Source organism: Macaca fascicularis, chromosome 3 (genome assembly GCF_037993035.2).
Source record: "Macaca fascicularis isolate 582-1 chromosome 3, T2T-MFA8v1.1".
NCBI lineage: Eukaryota > Metazoa > Chordata > Mammalia > Primates > Cercopithecidae > Macaca > Macaca fascicularis.
Window position 1 is genome coordinate 192,934,044 of NC_088377.1, and position 23,706 is coordinate 192,957,749.

The following is a 23,706-nucleotide window of genomic DNA, read 5'->3' on the forward strand; positions in this document are numbered from 1 at the left end:
TATCTAATGAGTCAAGAAAAACTGGAAATAACTGAAAATTTTAAAAGGATGACAATACAAACTACGCTTCATGACAATAAGAAAACCCAGAATTTGGCCGGGCATGGTGGTTCACGCCTGTGATCCCTGCACTTTGGGAGGTTGAGGAGGTTGCCCACCACCATGTGCAGCTGTAATCCCAGCTACTCGGGAGGCTGAGGCAGAAGAATCGCTTGAATCCAGGAGGTGGAGGTTACGGTGAACCAAGACCGCGCCACTGCCCTCAAGCCTGGGCAACAGCAAGACTGCATCTCAAAACAACAACAACAACCAACCCGAGGATTTATTCCATATGCAAATATCTTAATCCAACAACACATTTAGCTAAACATAAGCCTTTGAAGGATTGAATCCATTTGTTAGGATGTAGGTAGAGGGATGTCAATGTCTTAGGTAGCATGTGTAAATAAATCAAAAATGTGTTTCCTCTTTTGATGTTGTTGTTTCCTGATTTGAGAATGAAAGGTAACTTGATTATATTGGATCAGTAGTTTGATTCAAGTAACATCGTGGAATTCAAAAGTGCAAAGGTAAAATCTCAAAAGCATATTTAGGCCAGGCTCGGTGGCTCAAGCCTGTAATTCCAGCACTTTCGGAGGCCAAAGCAGGTGGATCACTTGAGGTCAGGAGTTCGAGACCAGCCTGGCCAACATGGTGAAAGCCCGCCTCTATTAAAAATACAAAAATTAGCTGGGCATGGTGGCACACGCCTGGAATCTCAGTTACTCAGGAGGCTGAGACAGGAGGATGGCTTGAACCTGGGAGGCAGAAGTTGCAGTGAGCTGAGATTGCGCCACTGCATTCCAGCCTGGGTGACACAGCGAGACTCCGTCTCAAAAAAAAAAAAAAAAAAAAAAAAAGGTGTGGGAGGGTATTCATCAGCTGTTAACTGATTTTAATTAAGATTTTGAAGAATGTTCTCAAAGTCAAATCATGTGACCAGAGCGTATATAAAATGAAGAAAGCAAACAGTGCCTGTGGAAGAAGACGTAGGTTGGGCCCAAAGCTTGTACCTTTCCTCTCTCAACAGTTCTGGCTCTGAGTCCCAGCTATGCCAATGACTCACTGCTGGACTGTTCTGTGTGTCAGTCTCTGAACCTCGTGCCAATGTCTACTGTGTGCCTGGTATAGGTCTTGGCTCAGGCTAGGTGGCAGGCAATAAATGCTTTTCTTGGTTTGGGGGTGGAGGGTGCCATTTGGTAAAGTGAAAAGAATGTGGATTCCAGAGGTAGGTCTCAATTTGAATCCTATCTCTATCATTTACTACATACAATCTCCAGTAGATTTCATTTTTCTAAACCTTAGTTCTTAACTTGCAAAATGGACGTAATAACATCTCCTTTATAGGACTGTTGTGAGAATGAACTGAACTTGTATATGGCTGGCCCATAACGAGCACCAACAAGTGGGTTTGAATCCAGGCCCCTACCTTCATAGTCTATATACCAGACAGAAGAGACTAACTGCATTGGGCTGTGAGGATGAGACAGAAAAGAAGCTCCATCTACTTTGAGAAGTCAAATGTGTCAAATGCTTGTATTTATTTGTAAAGTAAGACACATAAACAATATTGTGTTTAAAGAATGATGGAGGCTAGGCTCAGTGGCTCACACCTGTAATCCCAACACTTTGGGAGGCCAAGGAAGGTGGATCACCTGAGGTGAAGAGTTTGAGACCAGCCTGGTCAACATGGTGAAACCCCGTCTCTACTAAAAATACAAAAATTAGCCAGGCAGTGGTGCCTGTAGTCCCAGCTACTCTGGAGGCTGAGGCAGCAGAAGCGCTTGAACCCAGGAGGCACAGATTGCAGTGAGCCGAGATTGCGCCACTGTACTCCAGCCTGGCGACAGAACAAGAGTCCGTCTCAAAATAAATAAATAAATAAAAATAAATAAATAAGAACAATGGGGCCGGGCGCGGTGGCTCATGCCTGTAATCCCAGCACTTTGGCAGGCCGAGGCAGGCGGATCACGAGATCAGGAGTTTGAGACCAGCCTGGCCAACATGGTGAAACCCCATCTCTACTAAAAATACAAAATTAGCTGGGCGTGGTGGCGCATGCCTGTAATCTCAGCTACTTGGGAGGCTGAGGCAAAAGAATCGCTTGAGCCTGGGAGGCAGAGGTTGCAGTAAGCCAAGATTGTGCCATTGCACTCCAGCCTGGGTGATAGAGCGAGACTGTCAAAACAAAACAAAACAGGTGGAAAAATGTATTCCACAGATCCCAGAGCACCTATAAAGCAAGAGTTGTTCTATGCATTTGCCAAGTCCATTGAAAAGTATTTTAAGGCTGAAAATGACATTTTCAAAAATTATTTGCCACCAGATATGCCTGATCTAATTCAGTATTGGGGTGCGAACACACGCCGAAACAGTACAAAATAGGCTTATCCCAAGCACATTAATGAAGAACATGTTATAAGATGATTTTAAAATAACCTACAGCTCTACCACTAAGCATCTAGCAGAACACATTATATGCGTTCTATCAGGTTATTTCTGGTGTAGACAAATGAAAAGCCAGTTTCTATTATTTGACTGGTGCCCATTTATATTAAAGGACTAAGCTGGAAATGAGGCAAAGAATTTCCTAATTACCGATGACGATGATCTGCTGAGTCAACTCAGAATGTAATTCAGTAAGATTGGAGGGAAGGGAATGAAATATAATGGATGGGGACAGTACTGCTGGTACCGTGTTGAGCTGCGGGAAGATTTTGCTGACTTTCTTGAGAAGTGAGGGGATCTGATGCCTGAGCAATCAACCATGATTCAGAGTAACTTGTGACAGTGCTGTTTGAACAGAAATAAAATTTGATCTTTTTCTATGCACCCAAGCCACTCAGTGAAATATATTTGTAAATACAATTCCATCTTCTGACATTTGATCTAAGTGGATTATTTAAAAAGCTGTGTCTTTATGATTTTGTTTTGCACAGACTTAAAAAAAATTATTTGTGTTTGTTTTATCCAGGCCATAGATTCCTGTTCTACTGCTCTTTCTGCCTCCTGCTTCTGTTTCTCAGAAAAATAGAAAATTGACTTTGCTCTGTTCAGGGGAATCCATGGCATGAATACCACTCCCATTTAAGTAGGTTAACAGGGTAAATGCTCATGATGTTCTGAGTTTACTGGTTCTAAAAGCCCTTTGCATGTGCTTTTACCACCTTATAAAAGGGCATGGATCAGTATTTGTGTTGACTTTGAAGCTTTTCTTCTCACACCACACAGATGTCTTAACACAAAGGTTCGTACATGGTGACCAGGCAGACAGATGCGTGTGAAACTATTTTGTAGACTAAATGCAATATACAGTTAATGCCTGGTGTGAAATAGAATTTTTCTTTAATTGGTCATTTGTGAGATTGAATAAGTAGGCAGGCAAGCTGTAAACACAGTCCCATCTATAGACATGTGTCCTGGGAACAGAAAGGATCACATATTCTTAAGCTAAGACAAAGGCTTTAGTTTGAAGATAATGTCTGTGATTATTTCAGCACGGAGTGCTATTATAGACATCCTCTTGGAGGCTATACTAGAAAAAATTCTGAATGAATTAAGTATGTATTTTCCCACTAGCTGTGTCCAAACATATCACCCTTGGCTCATGAAAAATTATTTCTCTGCCAGGCATGGTAGTGCATGCCAGTATTCTCAGCTACTTGGGAGGCCGAGGCAGGAGGACTGCTTGAGGCTGGGAGTTCGAGGTTACAGTGAGCTATGATCATGCCACTGTACTCCAGCCTGGGTGACAGAGTGAGACCGTGTCTCAAAAAAAATTATTTCCACAATTCATTCCTACATTCTGGAAAAGAATAAACCATATTAATACCACATCCCAATGCTAGTATTATAAGATCTGAGTAGTGAACACATAGACTGGTATTCAGAGATTCCCCAAATTAATCTTTAATTGTTAGACATAATAAAAGTGAAAGGGCAGATTCAAGTCCAGGAACGTGGACAGATCTTAAGAAGGAAAATCTCCTTTCTTTCAATCTCCCAGCTTCTCAAACTGGCAGCTGAGTCTTGGGCAGGCAAATGACTCAGAAACTTTTACGGCCTGCCTGGTACTGAAGTACTATATACTTAGTTTCTTAAAAGAATTTGATTCATAGTGAACCATTCCACTGAAATTGCACTATTTTTATCCAAATAGCAATACAATCTCTGTCCAATGGTTTTGGTATACAATAAACGCTCTCCAGGCTATATGTAACATTTGTTGTTTACTATATTAGACCCAGTAGTTTGCTTTATAATTTGAATTGTATGGAGCAACACTTATACTGTGTTGCCTACTAGATTTTATGAAAATAAGACTTTAAAAAATGACATTCCTCCAAGAATGAAACCATGTAAATTGAAGACAGGGACCTGATTATACTATTAAGTGAAAAGCTAAGTTGCTAAACAGTCTCTAGCAGGGTCTACATCTGTTATCTGTCCATTTCTCTATTTGTGTATAAAGGAACAACAAAAGTTGGGCAAAAATGTGACACTGGAATTTATCCATTTGTCTCAAAGTGACGGAATTCCAGGAAGTTTTAATTTTCTTTTTTGTGTTTTTCCTTTTATAATCAGAGGAATGCCATTTTGAAAAAGTTTGAGTTGTGGTGTAATACACCTAGCATAATTTGCCATCTTAACCGTTTTCCAGTAGACAGTCAGTACTATTAAATATGCTCACACTGTGGTGTAACCAACCTCCAGAACTTCTTCATCTTAGAGGAATGTTGTTTTTAAGACAGAACCAAATACTTCTCCAGACGTTTGTGATTTGAAAAATCAAATGCAAAGTAAGTAATGGCTTAGTCAGACCAAACCATCATAATTGAATAGCCTGACCAATTCGTGAAAGAACTAGCCATAGGCTTTTCTCACTGTTTTTTTTTTTTTTTTTTTTTTTTGAGATGGAGTCTTGCTCTGTCGCTCAGGCTGGAGTGCAGTGGTGCAATCTTGGCTCACTGCAACCTCTGCCTCCTGGGTTCAAGCAATTCTCCTGCCTCAGCCTCCCGAGTAGCTGGGACTACAGGCGCGCGCCACCACACCTGGCTAATTTTTGTGTTTTTGGTAGAGACGGGGTTTCACCATATTGGACAGGCTGGTCTTGAACTCCTGATCTCTTATGATCCACCCCTTTGGCCTCCCAAAGGGCTTTTGATTCAGCATGTGAAGAGGAAATCATGGGCAGAGCTGTAGAAATCATATTAGAATTTCATCTGTGTAGTTCCTTGGAAAGCTTTTTATTGCACCACCTGTTTCAATTTCCATTTTTTAAAACATAAAATATACCTCTGTCTGTAATCATGCCATGATGAGCAGTTGACATTCTTACTCAGGACTCAGAATAACAATGCTTTAGAGTCCGGCACAAAGCCTCCAAAAGAGTGGAAAAAATACACAACCCTTCAAAACAGGTTTACTCAAGCACGGTGAGAGAGGCTGGGCGGTCATTTATTAACAGGGCATGCCTTCTCAGAGAGATGGCAAAGGAAGCTTGTTCTAAACTTTTCCACCATTTCAATGGCTACTTTCTCCTGAGTCATTAAGGGAACACTGGTATTAGGTTTTGTGTCACAGTCATACCAAGGATACCTCGCCAGCAAAGTTAATGCTTTTCTAAGTGCTTATGAGTCAGGGGACAGTCCGGGTTCTGAGCTGAAGGAATTCTCATCTAAATGCAAATCAAGACAAGCCCGTCTAGGATGCATAAATAGGTACAGTAATTTTTCCACCATTTAATGTTCAGCCCCCCAAATGCATTTTCACGCAACCCTATTGGTAAAGAAGTGTCTCTTATTAGAATTAAACGACATTTGTTTTCTTCTCCACACTGGCAGTTATATAGGTAGAAAGTGTTCAGTCTTGATTTGGTTGATTTAACGCATGGGAAATAAAATGGACGAAGAGAATCATTTTTCTAACCTCGACTTCTCCACACCAGACTTCTAAACCCACATCCGTGCCATTTCTATTTGATGTCCCAAAGGAATGAAAGAAAATGTGCCCCAAATGGAACTTAAGTTTCATCCCAGCTCTACTCCTTTCAGTGTTTTTCTAATTTAATGACACTGTCATCCTTCCTTTCATGCCAGAAATTGGAGAGCCCCCCTAGAGTCCTCTTCCCACACACCACATATCCAGGCTGTACTTTTATAATGAATCTCTTCCTCTAAATCTCCACTCCTGTGACTTTAATTCAGCCTTTTGTCACCTCTCACTGGGCTACTGCAGCACTTTACTGGTTTTCTGGTTTAGTCTTTTCCCCATAAATTTGAGCCTCTAGCCTGTTACTGGAGTAATCATTCCATAAAATGCAAGTCTGATGCTGGGCGTGGTGGCTTCCAGCACTTTGGGAGGCCAAGGAAGGAGGATGGCTTAAGCCCAGAAGTTCAAGACCAGCCTGGGCAACATAGGGAGAACCTACCTCTTCAACAACATAAGAAACCGTAGTCGGGCATGGTGGTGTGTGCTGGTAATCCCAGCTACTCAAGAGGCTACTCAGGATAATTTGAGCCCAGGAGTTTGAGGCTGCAGTGAGCTATGATTGTTCTCCAGGATGAGTGACAGAGGGAGAGTCTATCTCTAAAAACAAACCAACAAACAAACACATTAAAACACAAGTCTGGGCTGGGCACAGTGGCTCATGCCTGTAATCCCTTTGGATTTGGGATTACTTTGGGAATCTTTGGGAGGCTGAGGTGGGTGGATCACCTGAGGTCAGGAGTTCGAGACCAGCCTGGCCAACATGGCAAAACCCTGGTCTCTGCTATAATTTAAAAAACAAAACAAAACAAAACAAAAAAAAAAGACACAAGTTTGAACAAGTCACTCCTCTGGAAACCATGGCAAGAGAGGCAAGGGCAAGTTTATGATGTTCGTCTGTGCCGCTTTAAATGTGTAGCCCTTCCTTACTCAAGGAGGTTAAGGGGAAGAACAAAGACCCTTCCACCTTAACCTTATGTTACTCCAAATCTCCTCAATCAGCCCAAAAGCAGAGTGTATAATTTTATAATGCTCTGAGGGTGAGGAGTATAATCTTCAAGTCCTAACTCTGCTGGATTATTTACCACTTTGCCAACATTTTTTGTTGCTGTTGTTTTTCTCTTTCAAACAGGGTCTCAGTCCTGTCGCCCAGGCACAATCATGGCTCACTGCAGCCTCGACCTTCCAGGCTCAGATGATTCTCCCACCTCAGCCTCCCAAGTAGCTGGGACTACAGGTGTGCACCACCAGCCCAGCTAATTTTTTGTATTTTTAATAGAGATGGGGTTTGGCCATGCTGAGGCTGGTCTTGAACTCCTGGACTCAAATGATCTGCCCACCTTGGCCTCCCAGACTGCTGGGATTACAGGCGTGAGCCACCATGTCTGGCCCACTTTGCCAGCTTAGTGGCCAGTCTGGTTTCTGGTCCTCATTAAGGGCAAGACCAATGACTAATTCCACTGCCCTCTCCAGTGGAATGCACTCCACATCTTTAGTGAGGCAAAGCACCACTGCTTGTCCCTTGCCTTTCTGGGGATGACTCAATCTGCCCCTTTGCATTGGATGTTCCAACAAGCAATCGGCTAGCAGTATAAAGAGAAGCCCTGGTACAGATTAGTCACAGACTGGCAAACTTTCTGAAAAAAGCCCAGATAGAAATATTTCGGCTTTATAAGCCATACAGTCTCTGTTGCAGTAACTCACTCTGCCGTTGCAGCATGAAAATGGCATGGACAATACATAAATGAATGCACGCGGCTGTGTGCCAGTAATACTTTAATCACAAAACCAGGTGGTGGGCCAACTGGCCCATGAGACACCATGTGCCAACCCCCTAATCAGGTATATGAGCTAAGATGCTGCGTCAACCTTGGATCAGCTGAGAATCTCGGACCTCTCCAGAGGTGATAGACAACCATGCTGAGAACATGGGTTCTGGAGCCCAGCTGCCTTGGTTCAAATCTTGGCTTTAGCGTTTGCTAGCTGTTGAGCCTTTGGGGGAGTAACTTTACACGATTGTCTCATTTGAGCCTCACAGCAACCCTGTGAGATAAACCAGATATTCCCATTTAACAGAGGCCCGGGTGCAGTAGGATCCAAGGTTCAGGAACTTTCCATCAGCACAGGAACATGCCGAGTCACTCTCATCTTTTAAAAGAGTGCCCTCCCTGGGTCCCCCTCCTCCTCCAGCCAAGCCCTCACTCACATCTCCTCTTCACACCAAGCTTCTTGATAAAGCTGTCTACATCCTCCACCCATACTTTGTTATCTCACACTCACTTTGCAACCCTCTGCAACTGGCTTCTGCCCCTGGCTTTGAAATTGGTGACAGTTTTATCATGATGGTTTCTTAAACAAGAAATACACATATTTAACGTCTACTGCATACCTAGGCTATGTCCTTTATCGACATTGCCAGCCCAAGTTAGGGAAAAAGATAATCACGGTGCACTCTGCCTCCCAGTAGATGTGCTATATGTAGGTTACCTGTGATTCACTCTAGTGAATATCCCAACTCTACAACACCAATATTTGAGCCCCAGCCTCATCCAGGTGAAGGCAGGGTTGCCTCTCTAGGGTGGAAAAATTCAAGATGAATCCTAAAGTGGCCATCGTCATGATTAAGGGATGCAGATTTTATCTTGAGAACTCTATCAACCAAGAGAGCGAGATAATACACTACTGGACATCTCCATTTTTCACTCTACACTTACATCCCTGTGACCAAAACGATGCTAATCCAAGGCCATGCGACCTGTGGATCTGTAGGAGTAGATATTTCATCTGTTAGTTTCGCTGCCCAGTGAGTGAAGCAGCAGGATGCACCCCCTCAATGGTTTTAGCTCCAGGGTTCTGCTGCAACAGGATGTACCCTCTTCTTGCTGGGGAGACTCTCAAGGACAGGAATGATCTCAACTGTCTCTGAGTGCTCAGTGCCTAGGACAACGCCAGGCAGATAATAAGCTGTTAGGAAATGACTGCTGAACAAGTGAGTCCCCTCATGGGTGGGAGATGACAGAGGCAGGGTGTTTACCACATTAAAATGATCCAACATCTTTTCTTTGGAGCTTGGCTACCCTGGGGAACAGAATGAATAAGAATCCCAAAGAACCCAGCCACTGCTCAGAAAAAAGGGCCACGCTCCCAGTCGTGTGTGTGTCTCTCTCTGCCTTCTTTCTGTTCATTGAGTCATGATTCCAACAGTGCAGGAACATAGGAAGAATGCCAATTATAATATTTTTTTGACAGCTGGGAGAATAGACGCTCTCTGCCTGTCTCTTCAGCACACAGGCAGCACTTGTCTAAGCGCCAGCTCTCGTGATAACCAATCCCACTGAGAATCAGTTCTCTCTGTAGCTCCTACTCCTTGACCCAATGTGAAATTTTTCCAAACTATTTTTAAAGTATCTAATCTGTTGTGAGTCACAGACTATGGAGCTGCTAGTTTACCATTTCTGGGCAGATAGCTTTAACATCAAGACCTTATGAGGTTGTCACTTGCTATTTAAAATGGCAGACAGGAATATAAGAACAAAGTAGTGCACATAAAATCTTTAACTGTTCCTTTATGTCAAGGGATTTGAGATATTTATAGATTTTTAAAGTGCCTATCTTTGAAAGAAAAGGTGATTATTTCACATAACAACCTTGAAAGAGTGGTCAGTGATCTTCTCCCAAATTTTCATAATAGGAGAACTAGGGGTCTTGGAGATTGACTGAATGGCAAAAGACAGTCCATTTTTAAAAACAACCCAAAGCTCTTGAGTTTATTATCCATGGCTCAATTCACTGAGTTATGCTACCTCCCCTCACACCGGATGAAACAAGTATTAGTTATCTCCTGATCTGCAACAATTCACCCAAAACTCAGTGGCTTGAGACAACAATAATTTATTATCTGTTATGGACTGAATTTATGTGTTATGTGTTTCCTCAAAATTCATATGCTGGATCCCTAACCTCCAATGTGACTGTATTTGCAGACAGAGCCTTTAAAGAGGTAATTAAGTTTAAGTGAGGCCATAGGGTTGGCCCTAGTCCAGTAGGACTTGTGTCCTTATAAGAAGGGGAGGAGACACCAAGGATGAGTGCACACAGAGAAATGGCCACATGAGAGCACAGTGATGCCTCTGTAAGCCAAGGAGAGGGGCCTCAGGAGAAACCGAACCTGCCAACACCTTGATCTTGGACTTCCAGCCTCCAGAACTGTGACACATCAACTTCCGTTGTTTAAGCCGCCCTTTTTTTCTGAGCAGTGGCTGGGTTCTTTGGGATTCTTATTCATTCTGTTCCCCAGGGTAGCCAAGCTCCAAAGAAAAGATGTTGGATCTTTTTAATGTGGTAAACACCCTGCCTCTGTCATCTCCCACCCATGAGGAGACTCACTTGTTTAGCAGTCATTTCCTAACAGCTTATTATCTGCCTGGCATTGTCCTAGGCACTGAGCACTCAGAGACAGTTGAGATCATTCCTGTCCTTGTGAGTCTCCTCAGCAAGAGGGTGCATCCTGTTGCAGCAGAACCCTGGAGCTCAAGCCATTGAGGGGGTGCATCCTGCCGCTTCACTCACTGGGCAGTGAAACTAACAGATGAAATATCTACTCCTACAGATCCACAGGTCGCATGGCCTTGGATTAGCATCATTTTGGTCACAGGGATGTAAGCGTAGAGTGAAAAATGGAGATGTCCAGTAGTGTATTATCTCGCTCTCTTGGTTGATAGAGTTCTCAAGATAAAACCTGCATCCCTTAATCATGACGATGGCCACTTTAGGATTCATCTTAAATTTTTCCACCCTATAGAGGCAACCCTGTCTTCACCTGGATGAGGCCGGGGCTCAAATATTGGTGTTGTAGAGTTGGGATGTTCACTAGAATAAATCACAGGTAACCTACATATAGTACCTCTGCTGGGAGGCAACAAACTAATATAGTATCTCTTACGGTTTCCATGGTACAGGAATTCATGACCAGTTCAGTTGGACAGTCCTGGTTCATGGTCTTTCATGAGGTCTCTCAGTTGGGTATGGGTGGGGCTGCCTAATCTGAAGGCTCGATTGGGGCTGAATGATCCACTTCCATGGAATGCTCTCCCATCGCTGGCAAGCTAGTGATGGCTGTTGGCAAGGGGCCTTAGTTCCTCCCTGCCTGGGTCTAATGAAACTTCTTCATTCAGTCCTAACCAACCATCCTGCAGCCTTCCCTTTAGTTTAGTTATATATTAAATATATAATAAAAAGAGAAATAGGACAGCCCTTATTTTCTCCTGTCAAGATTTTGGTATCATAAATTTAAAAATGAAGGGGAGAAAAATTCCATGTATTTTCCATGGAGCACTACCCAGATCCCCTTTCAGAAATGAAGGGTATTTCCCCAGCTGTTGAGAGTCCTTCCAACTGACAACCTTCAACTATTAGCCAGAAATGACCTTGGCTGAAGAGAGTTGCCTTGCCCAAGGTCAGCTCCCTGCCCAGGACAGCTGTCATCTACTGACTGGCTGGTGTCAGAGTATAAAGGTCTAGTTTCTTTGCACCAACCTGGGACAACTCTGATGAGCCGCCCCTGCTTAGCCCTCCCTGTGGGTTAGCTGATGCCTTTGTTAACACCACATTGCATCACAACCTCACCCTCCACCCAATCTTTCTGCCTTCCCTTCTCCCACAGGTGTCAATCCTGAGAACACTTCCTGATAAACATCCTGCACACCAATCTCTTTCTAGAGTCTGTATCTCAGGGGATGCAAACTGCAACAATCTACTTTACAGGAAGATTATTCTCAGAGCTGTCAACCATCTAATTATAGCCAAATGAACCTCCAGATTCTATCTAGTACATCATGTGTTCAACTGCAGACCCAGCTGTTGAAACCAAGTGATAAGGCAGATTGTCTTGGTAGAGACAGAGGTGCCCAATCCTCCATTTCTTCCTGTATCCACTCCCTCTGTGATGTGACTGCCACTTCTGCTTCATTTTGTTGGCCAAAGCAAATCATAAGGCCAACCCAGATCTGGGGAGGAGGAAACAGATTCTGCCTTAGATAGGAGAAACTACCATGTGCCTGCTCTGAGCCTAGGCCTCAAGGGACCTTACATATGCTTCTGTCTCTCCTGGAACCCTGTCATGGACATTTGAACGAGCTGGGACTAGTCTGCTGGAAGAGAGACCATGTGGAATTGAGACAAGCTAGCTGTTCCTGCTGAGGTCACTCTGGTCCAGCCAGTCCCCAAGAAACCTGGTAAGTGACCAAAGATGTCATATGAATAAGCACAGTCAAGACCAGAAGAATGCCCACCCAAATTGCTGACCCACAGATTTGTGAGTTAAGTAAATGGTGGTTAAGTTTTGGGGAGGTTATTGCTATGCAGCAATAGAAAACCTGATGTAGTACCAGCTATGGCTTGGATGTGGTTTGTTCCCATCAAAACCCACGTTGCAATTTGATACCCCAATGTGGCAGTGTTGAGAGGTGGGGCCTAGGGGGAGGTATTTGGGCCAAGGGGGCAAATCCCTCATGAACAGATTAATACCCTCCTGCAGGGGTGAGTTCTCACTCTCACAGGAATGGATTAGTTCCCTTGAGAGCAGGTTGTTAAAAAGTACCTGTCTTCCTCAGTTTCTCTCTCTTGCCAGGTGATCTCTTTGCAGATGTCTACTCCCCTTCTGCTTTCCATGAGTGGAAGAGGCATGAGGCCTTCATCAGATGCAGCTGCTCCATCTTGAGCTTTCCAGCCCCCAGAATCATGAGTCAATTAAACCTCTTTTCTTTATAAATTACCTAGCCTTAGGTATATTGTTACAGCAACATTAAACAGACCAAGATAGTACTCAAATCTGCTGGATACATGAAACAGCTGGCAAAAGAAGAGCATGGAGAATCCAGACTATAGGAGATGTCCTGGATTCATTTTAATGGGCTCTGGTACACCTAGCTGTTGCAGAAGCTGCTGCTGATGGCTCACACCTACAACGTTTTTAGCAGGATTGTTCTTGGGTGATAGAAGCCATCTCAGCTGGAGGGGCATCTCCCTTGTCCTGGGACATCCTATCACAAAAGGCTGTCTTGTATGAAGGCACAAAATCTAGCTGTCTTGCCTCAAGGTAGGGCAAATTCTGGTGCAATTTATAGCACCAATCTCCTCTCCTCTCATCAGGCTGAGAGTGGATCTCATCTGAAACCACATCTTTGCTCAGCTTCTTCTTCCTCTCACCCTCTTACAGGTTCCTTTTGAGAGCACTCCCTTAATAAACAAACAAACTTGCTCCTGAAACCCCAGCTTAGGCTCTGCTTCCAATAAATCAAAAGTGAATTCCTAGGAGAAAAAGATGGGGAGCATGGGAGTGACTGCTATGGAAGGAAACTGGAAAAGCACTGATTATCCTAACACCTTTGCAGTAGAAGTTTTCAAACCAATAGAAGATGACTCTTCCATTGGTCCAAGACAAACATCTCCATCGCAAGTGCTTGATGTGCTCCCACCACCTATGAGGAAACGCACTCCTTCCCTTTGTAAGACCAGGCATGACACTTTCTTTTCCCTCCTATCTTTAATTTTTCCCTCCACTCACTCATTCCCCAGTGGAGTTTGAGTCTATTCCTCTTTGTAGGAAGATGCCATCACCTCCATTCTTCTAGCTACAGCCCCCGTCCTCTCCCTCGCATCAGGATACTTGAGCTATCTACACTAGAGATCCCCACTTTTTTATCCCTTAATCATCAACCCACACTATATGGCTTCTGCTGTCAACCCTGCCACTGAAAGTATCCTTGCCGCAGTCACAACGACCTCAGTCCTTATGTTACACAACAAGTTGGCTGCATTTGATGTCACTGACCGCTCTTAGTACGCGAAACACGATGACACACTTTCCCTTTGCTCCTGTGATGCTCTGTTCACTTGGATTTCTGCCTACTTTCCAGGGAAGTCAGAATCCGTTTCTTTCGATTGTCCCTTAGATGTCCACACGTTTTCTGGTTCTCTTTTCACCATACATTTCTATGAATTATTTCACCTACTATTATAGCACCAATTGCCACTTACATTTGAATGATTTTCAAATTGAAGTTCCAGCTCCAGACTCAATATCCACTTACCCTTTGGGCGCCTCCACTTAAATGTGCTGCAGGCACCTTATTGGACTACCACCACCTGAACACACACCTGCATGCACACACACCTGCATGCATGCCCACACACACCCACACCTGCACGCACACACACCTGCATGCATGCCCACACACACCCACATACCTGCACGCACACACACCTGCATGCATGCCCACACACACCCACATACCTGCATGCACACACACCTGCATGCATGCCCACACACACCCACACCTGCACGCACACACACCTGCATGCATGCCCACACACACCCACATACCTGCACGCACACACACCTGCATGCATGCCCACACACACCCACATACCTGCATGCACACACACCTGCATGTATGCCCACACACACCCACACCTGCACGCACACACACCTGCATGCATGCCCACACACACCCACATACCTGCACGCACACATATCTGCATGCATGCCCACACACACCCACATACCTGCATACACACACACCTGCATGCATGCCCACACCCACACCTGCATGCACACACACCTGCATGCATGCCCACACACACCCACACCTGCACGCACACACACCTGCATGCATGCCCACACACACCCACACACATGCACTCACATATACACCCTGCTCCTCTTCCTCCTTTGTTCCATACCCCCACAGCTGGAACTATCATCCATCCACTTTCCCATGGCAAAACCTTTGGAATCACCCTTGATTCGTCTGCTTCCCCTTCAATTAATCAACCACTACCTTCCAAATTCCTTTCCGTTTTACCTCCACAATAGCCCTCTACTTTTAGACACAATTCCATTTCTTTCTACCTTCAGCTGCTACCCAGGCCTAGATTATTTCGCACTGCATCTCGTCTGGGCTCTTATTCTAACCACATCCAATCTAATTTCCATACCCAGTTAGGGGATCATCCTGAAATGCAGAGCTGATTATTGCTCTTCCCTGCTGAAAACAAGTTTGACTTCCTCTGGGATCAGCTCTTCCACTCACCAAGACAGGATGGGGTTTCCTCCCACAGTAACGGAACGGGTTCTATCACACTCCATTGTAATGAATTAACTGTCTGTTCTTCCCAAAGAAACGAAAGTTCCTTCCTTTGTTCAATTAGTAGCTATTCACTGATGCCTTCCTATGCATAACGCACGGAGCTGTTAATCAAGTGGCAAGTAAAACATACATTGACCTTCTCCCATCAGCACGGCTCACAGATTTGTCATCCTGTTACCCATGCTAGCACAGTTTTAGGCCCATAAGTTGCTTAATAGGTATTTGCTGAATAAATACATGATAAAATGAGTGCTGTTGGCCAGACGTGGTGGCTCACGCCTGTAATCCCAGCAACTTTGGGAGGCCAAGGTGGGCAGATTCACCTGAGGTCAAGAGTTCGAGACCAGCCTGGCCAACATGGCAAAACTCCGTCTCTACTAAAAATATAAAAATTAGCTGGGTGTGGTGGCACATGCCTGTAGCCCCAGCTACTTGAGAGGCTGAGGCAGGAGAATCACTTGAACCCAGGAGGCAGAGGTTGCAGTGAGCTGAGATCATGGCAAGATACTCCAGCCTGGGTGACAGAGGGAGACTCTCTCAAAAAAAAAAAAAAAAAAAAAAAAAGAAAAGAAAAAGAAAAGAAAAAGAGTACTGTCTTTTAAAGACTAATTTTCTCCATTCCTTTCCTTATTTTAGAATGAAATTCATGGGAACAGATTTTATAAAAATGATCTTCATTGTCCATGTTTACAGAAAGTATCTTTTTATTACAAAAGGCAGAGATAAATTATATCTAAATATTTTCAGACCATCAAAAGTCTTTAAGTAACTCACATTCCTCCACAGATATTATCCTGGTAGCCAAATTAACAGAATCAGCCAAGCTCCTAAGGAACGTACCACATAAATTAAAGATACTCGATAAAATCCAATTATAAAGGAGCAAATTTCTATGAACTTGAAACTACCACTCACCCTGCTGCCAGAACATAATGATATGTTCTCTGCATGCCAAACACATCTTCTCCCAAAAGACAACAACTGTTTTGGGTTGAATTGTGTCCTCTGAAAAGAGGTTGAGGTTCTAAGTGCTGGTACCTGTGACTGCAACCTTATTTGGAAGCGGAGTCTTTGCCGAGTAATCAGGTTAACCTGCTGCCAGGACGCTGAAAGCAGAAAGGGCTTGAGCCAAACTGTGGCCACAGAGGTTGTGAACCGTACAGGCAAAGGCAGCCCTTGCAGGCCTGAGGGCTGAAACTTACAAGTGGGGTGAGGGGCTTGCTTACCATCAGGTAACCAAAGAGGACATTCTCTTCCACTCCTTGAAACACATTCTTTCAAAATTTAAGTGGGGAGCCTTGGGCCATCAGCCTGATTTTCAGAAGCTCAAATGACATAAAAATTGGACTCTTGACCAGATCATTCCTTTTATGGTGGTAAATATACATAAAAGTTACCATTTGAACTATTTTTTATCTTTTTTGAGGAGTCTCGCTCTGTCACCCAGGCTGGAGTGCAGTGGTGCGGTGGCGCGATCTCAGCTCACTGCAAGTTCTGCCTCACAGGTTCAAGTGATTCTACTGCCTCAGCCTCCCAAGTAGCTGGGATTACAGGTGTCTGCCATCATGCCTAAGTAATTTTTTGTATTTTTAGTAGAGACAGGGTTTCACCGTATTAGCCAGGATGGTCTCGATCTCCTGACTTCGTGATCCACCCGCTTCGGCCTCCCGAAGTGCTGGGATTACAGGTGTGAGCCACCGTGCCTGGCCACCATTTGAACTATTTTCAAGTGTTCAGTGGCAGTAGATACATTCATAGTGTTGTGCAGCCATCACCACCGTTCATTTCCAGAACTTTTTCACTTTTCCAAACTGAAACTCTGTCTCCGTAAAACACTAACTCATCTTTTTCCCTCCCCGCAGCCCCTGGCACCCACCATTCTACCTTCTGTCTCTGTTTGGATGACTCTAGGGACTCCCATAAGTGGCATTACGCAGTACGTGTCCTTTTGTGCCTGGCTGATTTCACTCAGCACGAGGTCCTCAGGGCCCCTCCCTGTCACTGCCTGTGTCGGAACTTCCTCCCTTTGTAAGGTTGGGTACTCTTCCATCATCTGTATACACCACATTTGTTTACCCATTCACGACATTTGGATTGTTGTTGAAATCTCACTCGACTGCACACTCCTGCTGCCAGCCGCGTGCTTGGCCCAGGGCACGTGCTCTGGGTCAGCCTCTGAGTATGGGACACAGCTGAGCACACTCACTCCCCCTCTGACCCCAGGACACTCCCTCTCTGACCACCGTGGCAAGCCTGGAAGGACCTATACTTGCTGGCCTTGACCGAGGGCTGCATGGTTGTGTGAGATATAAACAGTTGGGTTATAAAGAGTTAAGAACATCACTTTTCTGTTACACTCCCGGGGAGGAAGCTGACGGCAAACCCAGCGCACTCCCTGGATTCTCTTTTCTTTCAACTGGGAAGGCTCTGGGCTTGTCCCCAGCACAAAGCTGCTGCCATGAAACATCAGGGACTCATGGAAGAGCCCTGCATCTGTCACCATCACTTCAAATGATCTCAAATAAATCGTAGTTTTCTCATCAAACCACTGTCTCTTCTTGAATGGGGTTATTCTAATCATTGATCTCTAGACAAAGCCTAATTTTCTTTTCTAGAAGGTTCTCCCTTCCCTCTCCCTTAATGTAAATCCTGACAGTACTCCAGGCTCAGCCCAGCTGGTGACATGCCTTGAAGCTGTCATCGCCCTTATCCGACCAGCAGTTTTCCCGTTTCTCCCTCCTGTAGGGCCGACTGTGCCACTTGTTATCCCGGCCAAACTGCTTTCCCCCTTTACTGAGCTGTTTCGCCCCAGTACTGTTCAGTTCCCAATCAGATTGTAAGCTCTAGAAGGCAGGAACAATACCTTGCAGTTTAACCTTTGGCACCTAAAACAATACTTTGCTACACCTGCGTTTAATAAAATAATTGAATGAACAAGAAGAATAGGAATGGTATGTTCTCAGCACGGCAACACATCTTCTTCTAAAAGATAACAGTTGTTACAGATTGAACCGTGTCTCCTAAAAAGAGATGTTGAAGTTCTAAGTCCCAGTACCTGTGAATGTGGTGGCTTTTGGAAACAGGGTCTTTGCAGATATAATCAGGATAAGATGATAGGGGTGCAGGCTCATCCAGTGTAGCTTGTGTGTGTGTCATTTTGTTTGTTTGTTTGTTTTTGAGACAGTGTCTCGCTCTGTCACTCAGGCTGGAGTGCAGTGGTGCAATCTCAGCTCATTGCAACCTCTGCCTCCGGGTTCCAGCGGTTCTCATGCCTCAGCCCCCCAAGTAGCTGGGATTACAGGTGCCCACCACCACGCCAAGCTAATCTTTTGTATTTTTAGTAGAGAGAGGGTTTCACCATGCTGGCCAGGCTGGTCTCGAACTCCTGACCTCAAGTGATCCACCCACCTTGGCCTTCCAAAGTGCTGGGATTACAGATGTGAGCCACCATGCCCGGCCTTGTGTTCTTATAAAAAGGAAATTTGGATGCAAAGAAAGACAAAGGGAAGATGGCGATGTGAGAACGGGACAGAGACTGGAGTAACACTGTCACAAGCTGAAGCTGGAGAAGGCAAGGAAGGACCCTCCCTAGAGGCTTTGAAGGGAGGGTAGCCCTGCCAACACCTTGACTTTGGACTTTTGGCCTCCAGGACCAGTGAGACAGTAAATTTCTATTGTTTGAAGCCATCCAGTGTGTGGCACTATGTCATCCTCCAGGAAGCTAATGTGGCAACTGAATGGAGTGGTTCCAGCCATACAGGTTGACTCAGGGATGTGGCTCTCACATTGTTGCTGGGCACTGGAATAACACTGGGTACCTGTGCTATTTAAACCAGCAGTGACAGCTGGGGTCTCGGTAGGGCCCATTGTGTTGAAATGGACAGTGCTTAAGTGCTTAGTGAAGCTGTGGAGATTCGCTGCCTCGGTCTCAGGAAGTGCAGGAGGCTACACGGGTCTGTTGCTTTATCCCACTCCTCTGTGAAATGCTCCCCTTCCTAAGAGCGCATCCTAAGTCTGATGATGTCAGACTCGAAATCTTAAACCTCTAGAATAACACTTCTGTTTGTTTTACTTTTTTTTTTTTTTGCTTTTCCTGTGACATTTTACAAATACTAAAGTATCCCAATCAAGGTAAATTCAAACAAAACTTTCAATGAATGATTTTTAAGAAGCCGAGGGGGAAAAAACCTCCTCCAGGTCATGTCCCAGATGTTATCATTTTTCATTTTGTTTCTTTCTCTCTTTTTTTTTTGAGATAGAGTCTGCTCCATTACACAGGGGCTAGAGTGTGGTGTCGCCATCTCAGCTCACTGCAGTGTCTGCCTCCCAGGTTCAAGCAATTCTGGTGCCTCAGCCTCCCGAGTAGTTGAGATACAGGTGCACGCCACCACACCCAGCTAATTTTTGCAGTTTCAGTAGAGACAGGGTTTTGCCATGCTGGCCAGGCTGGTCTCGAACTCCTGGCTTCAAGTGATCTGCCTATCTCGGCCTCCCAAAGTGCTGGGACTACAGGTGTGAGCCATCACACCCAGCTATTTTTTATTTCCATTTGCTATTGTGCCCTCACCATTTCTCCCTCAGCCTGTGATTTATGATACGATATCCTGAAGACGTCGGGAGCACACAGCCTTGGCCTCAGCTGCAGACAGACTGCGCGGCTTGGGGCGATAACTGCTCTGCCCTCCGTCTGCCACCCGGCAGCCCCACCCACAGAAGGGCCCAGACTTACGGCTTTGGAGGGAGCATAGTGTGTCGGTGATGCCAGTGGAGGCCTGGTCGGGCTCTGGAAGGAAGACGGGCAGAACCTCTGCCCTGTGTCCGGAGGGGAAGACGAGGCATAGATGCGATTCTCTAACCGTTCAGGCTCGTGCTTATAGGATTCCAGGGGAAATGTGTGCTGCTTGGTCACTTGGGTGGGTGTTGACGGAGAGGAGGAGAGGCCGGAGGCTGCAGAAGAAACACCAAGGGTGGTCAGAGGTCTGGCCTCCAGGAAGGGACATCGGGGGCGGTCAGAGGTCCGGCCTCCAGGAAGGGACATTGGGGACAGTTAGAGGTCCGGCCTCCAGGAAGGGACATCGGGGGCGGTCAGAGGTCTGGCCTCCAGGAAGGGACACTGGGGACAGTTAGAGGTCCGGCCTCCAGGAAGGGACATCGGGGGCGGTCAGAGGTCCAGCCTCCAGGAAGGGACACTGGGGACAGTTAGAGGTCCGGCCTCCAGGAAGGGACATCGGGGGCGGTCAGAGGTCCAGCCTCCAGTAAGGGACATTGCGGACAGTTAGAGGTCCGGCCTCCAGGAAGGGACATCGGGGGCGGTCAGAGGTCCGGCCTCCAGGAAGGGACATTGGGGACAGTTAGAGGTCCGGCCTCCAGGAAGGGACATCGGGGGCGGTCAGAGGTCCGGCCTCCAGGAAGGGACACTGGGGACAGTTAGAGGTCTGGCCTCCAGGAAGGGACATCGGGGGTGGTCAGAGGTCCGGCCTCCAGGAAGGGACACTGGGGACAGTTAGAGGTCCGGCCTCCAGGAAGGGACATCGGGGGCGGTCAGAGGTCCGGCCTCCAGTAAGGGACATTGGGGACAGTTAGAGGTCCGGCCTCCAGGAAGGGACATCGGGGGCGGTCAGAGGTCCGGCCTCCAGGAAGGGACATTGGGGACAGTTAGAGGTCCGGCCTCCAGGAAGGGACATCGGGGGCGGTCAGAGGTCTGGCCTCCAGGAAGGGACATCGGGGGTGGTCAGAGGTCTGGCCTCCAGGAAGGGACACCGGGGGTGGTCAGAGGTCCGGCCTCCAGGAAGGGACATCGGGGGTGGTCAGAGGTCCGGCCTCCAGTAAGGGATGTCGGAGGCGGTCAGAGGTCTGGCCTCCAGGAAGGGACATCAGGGGCGGTCAGTGGTCCAGCCTCCAGGAAGGGACGTCAGAGCCAGTTAGAGGTCCGGCCTCCAGAAAGGGACATTGGGGGCAGTTAGCGATCTAGCCTCCAGGAAGGGAGGCCAGGGGCAATCAGTGATCTGGCCTCCAGGAAGGGACATTGGGGGCAGTCAGAGGTCTGGCCTCCAGGAAGGGACATCAGAGGTGGTCAGAGGTCCGGCCATGGCAGAGGTAGGCTCTCACCATTCCTGGTGCCCAAAACCTCAAATGGCAAGAAGCCAAATTATTCTGAATGTTGAGGAAAAGCTTTAAAAACCGATTTCTAGTCTCTTAGAATTGGTGTGTCTAGAAACGCCTCACTATCCACCCTCGGTTGTGGGCAGCATCCCCTCGTTGGGAAGGGGGTGCTCACACAGTCCCGAGTTTTCTGGTGAATTTTTACACACACCCTCCAGATGCTATTGTCCTCCATTCAGCCAAATATCGTTTGATCTCCTCTCCTTCCTTCCCCAGCATGGTGCCAAGAGCAAACACAGTGGTGCCATATTTATTGAGGTAAAACATGGGAAAGTTCAGAAAGTGTGTGGCAGAGATGCCAGCCAATGCTGCAGAAGCCACGGGACCATGTACCTGAGAAGGGGGAGGGAGAAGGGAAGGGGGAGGGAGAAGGGAATGGGGAGGAGGAAGGGAATGGGGAGGAGGAAGGGAATGGGGAGGAGGAAGGGAATGGGGAGGGGAAGGGAATGGGGAGGGGGAAGGGAATGGGGAGGGGGAAGGGAATGGGGAGGGAGAAGGGAATGGGGAAGGGGAAGGGAATGGGGAAGGGGAAGGGAATGGGGAGGGGGAGGAAGCAGGGGAGGGGGAGGAAGCAGGGGAGGGGGGAAGGGGAGGAGAAGGGAGGGGGAAAGAGGAGGAGAAGGGAGGGGGAAAGAGGAGGAGAAGGGAGGGGAGGGGGAAAGGGAAGGGGAGGAGGGGGGAGAGGTAGGAGGAGGAGAGGGAGAGAGGTGGGAGGAGGGGAGGGAGAGAGGTGGGAGGAGGGGAGGGGGAGAGGTGGGAGCAGGGAAGGGGAGGGGAGGGGAGGGGAGGGGTGAAGCAGAGGAGGAGAGCAGGGAGGGGTGGGAGCAGGGGAGGGAAGGGGGAGGGGTGGGAGCAGGGGAGAGGGGGAGGGGTGGGAGCAGGGGAGGAGGAGGGAGGGGGGAGGGGTGGGAGCAGGGGAAGGGGAGGAGGAAGGGGAAGGGAGGGGGAGGGGGAGGGGGAGGGGATGGAAGTGCTATTCCTACCAAAACGTGCAACATGAACATCACCACTGTAAGTTCCCAGCAGCAAGACCTCACTGCGAAGATAAATACCCAAGAAGACTTCAGGGAAAGGGTGGGACTAGGATGGGGTCTAAAAAGTGAAACAGATTTAGATGTCAGGAAAAGGGAGGGAGCAAATACTGGGAGGGGCAATGGTGCTAGTGGAGGCCTGAAGGAAGACTGGAGACATGAATCTTCCGGGAGTTAAACGTTGTCCACTTCAACTTATTTCTAGCTGATAGAAACAAGTCTATTTCTTCTATGGACTTATTTATGTCATTGCTAAGTGGTGAGTGTATGCCTTATTCATTACCACGGTGCTTTTGAAAGCAGAGCTGGGGATGCAGAGGCCCATCAAGAGGAGGTTAAATAAATCATGGCACATTGCACAGGCAGAATGTGACCTGTGAATGTGACCCTATTTGGAAACAGGGTCTTTTCAGATCAACCAAGTCTAGACGAGATTTTGCTGGACTAGGGTGGGCCCTAATGCAACATGACTGTGTCCTTATAAGAAGAGAAGAGACACAGAAACTGATACACAGAGGGAAGGCCTTGTGCTGGCAGAGGCAGAGATCGGAGCAACGCCGCGGCAGCCAAGGCGCGCTAGGGATTGCTGGCAACCCCAGAAGCCAGGGCGAGGGAAAGAGGAATCCTACCCTACAAGTTTCGGAGGGAGTGTGGTGCTGCCAACACCTTGAATTTGAACTTCTGGCCTTCAGGACGGGGCTAAATTTTAGTTGTTTTAAGCCACTCAGTAGGTGGTACTTTGTTATAACAGCCTGAGGAGACTGGTACAATCATGGATTGTGTTCTCAGAGAAGCAGAATCTGGCTTTGGGTCTGATATCGCAAATCTTTTTTTTTTTTTTTTTTTTTTTTGAGACAGAGTTTTCACTCTTGTCTCCTAGGCTGGAGTGCAGTGGTGTGATCTCAGCTCACTGCAACCTCTGCCTCCCGGGTTCAAGTGATTCTCCTGCCTCAGCATCCCGCATAGCTCGGATCACAGGCACCTGCCACCAGGCCTGGTTAATTTTTTAAAAATATTTTTAGTAGACCTGGGGTTTGACCATGTTGGGCAGGCTGCTCTTGAACTCCTGACCTCAAGTGAGCCGCCGCACTCATCATCTGATATCTTACATCTTACAGGTAGAAAAAAATTTAAAATAAATTTTGAATTATGCAAGTCAAACCAAAGATGCCAGTGGACATGGCCTGTTAGATGACATTTAGCCTGGAACTGTATGTAACAGGTGGAGGTGTAAACAGACAGTAGCCTACACGTGTGCCAGTCACTGAGTTTTGGCAATCACATGTAGCCAACTGCTCCAACTGTGTTCAAATAAGACAGACGCTGAGCTGTAACCA

General features: G+C 46.7%; 1 protein-coding gene across 15 annotated transcripts in view; it reads right to left on the bottom strand.

Annotated features, from left to right (window-relative positions):
• Positions 1-23,706, bottom strand: part of PRKAG2 (protein kinase AMP-activated non-catalytic subunit gamma 2) — a 323,235-nt gene that overhangs the window by 102,475 nt on the left and 197,054 nt on the right. For all 15 annotated transcript variants that reach the window (XR_012433086.1, XM_074036390.1, XM_074036392.1 and 12 more), the window contains one exon: positions 19,906-20,123. Coding sequence is in view for 7 of the 15 variants with exons in the window: in XM_074036384.1 (XP_073892485.1) it covers positions 19,906-20,123 (218 nt within the window). In the remaining 8 variants the exon portion in view is untranslated. The remainder of the gene's footprint in view (positions 1-19,905; positions 20,124-23,706) is intronic.